The sequence below is a fragment of the Nicotiana sylvestris genome, chromosome 10 (assembly GCF_000393655.2).
Source record: "Nicotiana sylvestris chromosome 10, ASM39365v2, whole genome shotgun sequence".
NCBI lineage: Eukaryota > Viridiplantae > Streptophyta > Magnoliopsida > Solanales > Solanaceae > Nicotiana > Nicotiana sylvestris.
This window is the reverse complement of record NC_091066.1, coordinates 57,634,263-57,638,822: the sequence shown is the minus strand read 5'-3', so window position 1 is coordinate 57,638,822 and position 4,560 is coordinate 57,634,263. Positions and strand designations below refer to the sequence as shown.

The following is a 4,560-nucleotide window of genomic DNA, read 5'->3' as shown; positions in this document are numbered from 1 at the left end:
ATCCTGACCTTGTCCAAGGCCTCCTGAACCAAATTTGTACCCAACAATCGAGCCTCCCGGCTCAAACCATCCAACCGGAGATCGACACCACCTACCATATAAAGCCTCATAAGGAGCCATCTGGATACTCGACTGGTAGCTGTTGTTGTAGGCAAACTCTGCTAAAGGCAAGAATTGATCCCACGAACCTCCAAAGTCAATAACACAAGCTCGGAGCATATCCTCCAATATCTGAATAGTCCGCTCGGACTGTCCATCCGTCTGAGGATGAAATGCTGTACTCAACTCAACCTGGGTGCCTAACCCTCACTGAACTGCTCTCCAGAAACACGAGGTGAACTGCGTACCTCGGTCCGAAATGATAGATACCAGCACACCATGAAGGCGAACAATCTCCCAGATATAGATCTCAGCTAACCTCTCGAACGAATAGGAGACTGCCACAGGAATGAAATGCGCTGACTTGGTCAGCCTATCAACAATGACCCAAACTGCATCGAACTTCTTCCGGGTCAACGGAAGTCCAGTAACGAAGTCCATAGTGATCCTTTCCCACTTCCACTCGGGAAGCTCAATCCTCTGAAATAAACCACCAGGCCTCTGATGCTCATACTTAACCTGCTGACAATTCAAACACCGCACCACATATGCCACAATATCCTTCTTCATTCTGCGCCACCAATAATGTTGCCGCAAATCCTGATACATCTTCGCGGCGCCCGGATAGATAGAGTACCAGGAACTATGGGCCTCCTCTAAAATCAACTCTCGAAGCCCATCCACATTAGGCACACAAACTCGACCCTGCAATCTCAGAACTCCATCATCACCTAAGGTAACCTGCTTGGCACCTCCGCACTGCATCGTGTCTCTAAGGACACACAAATGGGGATCATCAAACTGCCGATCACGGATACGCTCCAATAACAAAGAACAAGCAACCGTGCAAGCTAATACTCGATTAGGCTCAGAAATATCCAATCTCACAAATCGATTAGCCAAATCCTGAACATCCAAAGCAAACGGCCTCTCACCGACTGGAATATAAGCAAGACTGCCCATACTGGCTGACTTTCTACTCAAAGCATCGGCCACCACGTTGGCCTTTCCCGGGTGATATAAGATAGTGATATCATAATCCTTCAACAACTCCACCCACCTCCTCTGCCTCAAATTCAATTCCTTTTGCTTGAACAAATACTGAAGACTCTTGTGATCAGTGAACACCTTACATGCCACGCCATGCAGATAGTGCCTCCAAATCTTCAATGCGTGAACAATGGCTACCAACTCTAAATCATGCACTGGATAGTTATTCTCATGAATCTTCAATTGTCTCGAAGCATAGGCAATGACCTTGCCCTCCTGCATTAACACTGCACCAAGCCCAATGCGAGATGCATCACAATAAACGGTGTAAGGCCCTGAACCTGTGGGCAGAACTAACACCGGTGCCGTAGTCAGAGCTGTCTTAAGCCTCTGAAAGGTCGCCTCACACTCGTCTGACCATCTGAACTGGGCACCCTTCTGAGTCAATCTGGTCATCAGGGCTGCAATAGATGAAAACTTCTCCACGAACCGACGATAGTAGCCTGCCAATCCCAAGAAACTCTGAATCTTTGTAGCTGATGCTGGTCTAGGTCAGTTCTTGACTGCCTCAATCTTCTTCGGATCAACCTGAATACCCTTTGCGGATACGATATGACCCAGAAATGCAACTGAGCTCAACCAGAACTCACACTTTGAGAACTTAGCATATAACTGACTATCCCTCAAGGTCTGAAGAACCACTCTAAGATGCTGCTCGTGCTCCTTCCGACTGCGGGAATATATCAAAATATCATCAATGAAGACTATCATGAACGAGTCCAAATAAGGCCTGAACACTCGGTTCATCAAATCCATAAAGGCTGTTGGGGAATTGGTCAACCCAAATAACATAACCAAGAACTCGTAATGCCCATACCGAGTACGGAATATTGTCTTAGGGACATCGGATGCCCTAATCCTTAACTGATGGTAGCTAGATCTCAAGTCAATCTTTAAAAATACCTTGGAACCCTGAAGCTGATCGAACAAATCATCAATCCTCGGCAGCAGATACTTATTCTTGATTGTGACCTTGTTCAACTACCGGTAATCAATGCACATCCTCATCGAACCATCCTTTTTCTTAACAAACAACACCGATGCACCCCAAGACAAAACGATGGGTCTAATGAAACCCTTTTCAAGTAAGTCTTGTAACTGCTCCTTCAATTCATTCAACTCAGGCAGGGCCATACGATGTGGCAAAATACAAATGGGCTGGGTGCTCGGAGTCAAATCAATGCAAAAATCAATATCCCTGTCGGGCGGCATACCCAGCAAGTCTGAAGGGAAAAACCTCAGGAAACTCCCGAACAACGGGCACAGAATCAATAAAAGGGAACTCCGCGCTAGAATCGCGAACATGCGCCAAATAGGCCAAACACCCCTTCTCGACCATACGCCGAGCCTTCACATACGAGATAACACTGCGGGTAGAATGACCAGGAGTCCCTCTCCACTCTAAACGGGGCAAATCCGGTAATTCTAGGGTCACAGTCTTGGCATTGCAATCCAAGATAGCATGGTACGGGGATAACCAGTCCATCCCCAAAATAACATTGAAATCGACCATATCTAAAAGCAACAAATCAACACGAGTCTCAATACCTCCAATCACTACAATACAAGAACGATGAACTCGATCGACCACGATAGAATCACCCACCGGTGTAGACACATAAACAAGCATACTCAATGAATCACTAAGCATGACCAGGTACGATGCAAAATAAGTTGACACATACGAATACGTAGACCCCGGATCAAATAACACTGAAACATCTCTATCACAAACCAGAATAGTACTTGTAATAACTACATCTGAAGCCTCAGCCTCGGGCCTAACTGGAAGTGCATAATATCGGGGTTGGGCCCCACCACCCTGAATTGCCTCTCTAGGACGACCTGCTGCTGGCTGGCCTCCACCTTTGGCGGCCTGAGCTCCACCTCTAGGACCTCTACCTCCACCTCTAGGACCTCTACCTCCACCTCTAGCAGCTCTACCCCCACCTTTAACTAGTTGGGCAAGCTGTGGAACACCTGGTGCCTGTACCATAGCACGAGAACCCTAATGCGAAAAATTGCTCGAAGCTCGAGGGCAATACCTAACAATGTGCCTCGTGTCGCCATAAGTAAAACAAGCCCTCGGCTGCTGGGGCTGGTGACCCTGGAAACCCTGAAGCGGCGGCGCACTGATAGGTGTTGATGTTGCACTGTAAGACTGCTTATCCGAATAGTGCGTCTGAGAACCACGACCACCTGGAGTACCATGGGAGACCTGAAGAGCTGACTGAAAGGGCCTAGGAGGATGGCCTCTACCATATGAATCTCTACCTCCAGACGAGGTACCACTGGATCTGCCCGAATGACGGAGCCTCTTATCCGACCCATGACCACCTCCCTGTGATAGAACCATCTCAACTTGGCAGGCCACATTGGCCGCCTCCTAAAATGTGATCTCACTCCCGACCTCCTTGGCCATCTGAAGATGAATCGGCTGAATAAGACCATCAATGAACCTCCTCACCCTCTCTCTCTCTCTCTCAGTGGGAAGTTTGATAAGAGCATGGCGAGCTAGATCAATGAACCTGGTCTCATACTGGGTGACCGTCATGAAACCCTACTAGAGGCGCTCAAACTTCCCCCGAAAGGACTCTCTCTAAGTCACTGGGAGAAACTTCTCCAGAAACAACACTGAAAACTGCTCCCATGTCAAAGATGGTGACCCGACTGGCCTGGCTAAGCAATAATCCCTCCACCATGTCTTGGCAGATCCAGATAAGCAAAATGCAGCAAAATCGACCTCATTGGTCTCAATAATGCCCATGTTCCCGAGAACCTCGTGGCAGCTGTATAGGAAATACTGGGGATCCTCAGAAGGAGCTCCGCTGAAAGTAGTAGTGAAGAGCTTGGTGAATCTGTCCAGTCTGCACAAAGCATTGGCGGACATAGCCGCTCCATCGCCGGTCTGAGCCACTACACCCGGCTGAACTGCCACCGCTGGCTGGACCGCTGGAACCTGAATCTGGGGAGCTACCAGCTCCAGAGTGCGAGTAGCGGGAGTTTGAGTCCCTCCTCCAGCCTGAGAAGATTTTGGTGCTACTGGAAGCAAACCCGCTCGGGTGACACTCTCCATGAGGCCCACCAATCGGACCAGAGCATCCTGAAGAACTGGGTGGTAATGAACCCCTCTGGGACCTGAGCTGGGCCCACTGGAACTGCTGGGGCCGGAACCTCCTCATCGAAATCAACTTGAGGCTCCGCCACTGGTGTTGCTGCTCGAGGCTGAGCTCTGCCCCTACCTCGGCCTCACCCTCTGCCCCTAGTGGGAGCTGCTGCTGGGGGCTCGGGCTGCTGAGCAGTAGATGAGGAAGCGCGTGTTCTCGCCATCTGCGAAGAACAGAGTAGAAGTTCAATTAGCATTTGAGAAACAAATCCGCACGACAAGAAAGAACAAATGTGAGATTTTCC

The 4,560-nt window shown here is 49.2% G+C and overlaps 1 protein-coding gene across 1 annotated transcript; it reads right to left on the bottom strand.

Moving 5' to 3' along the window:
• Positions 1–3,157: 3,157 nt before the first annotated feature.
• On the bottom strand, positions 3,158–3,505 carry LOC138879384 (uncharacterized). Its single transcript, XM_070158993.1, has one exon. It carries the CDS (start codon positions 3,503–3,505, stop codon positions 3,158–3,160), a length of 348 nt encoding a protein of 115 aa, XP_070015094.1.
• Positions 3,506–4,560: the final 1,055 nt, after the last annotated feature.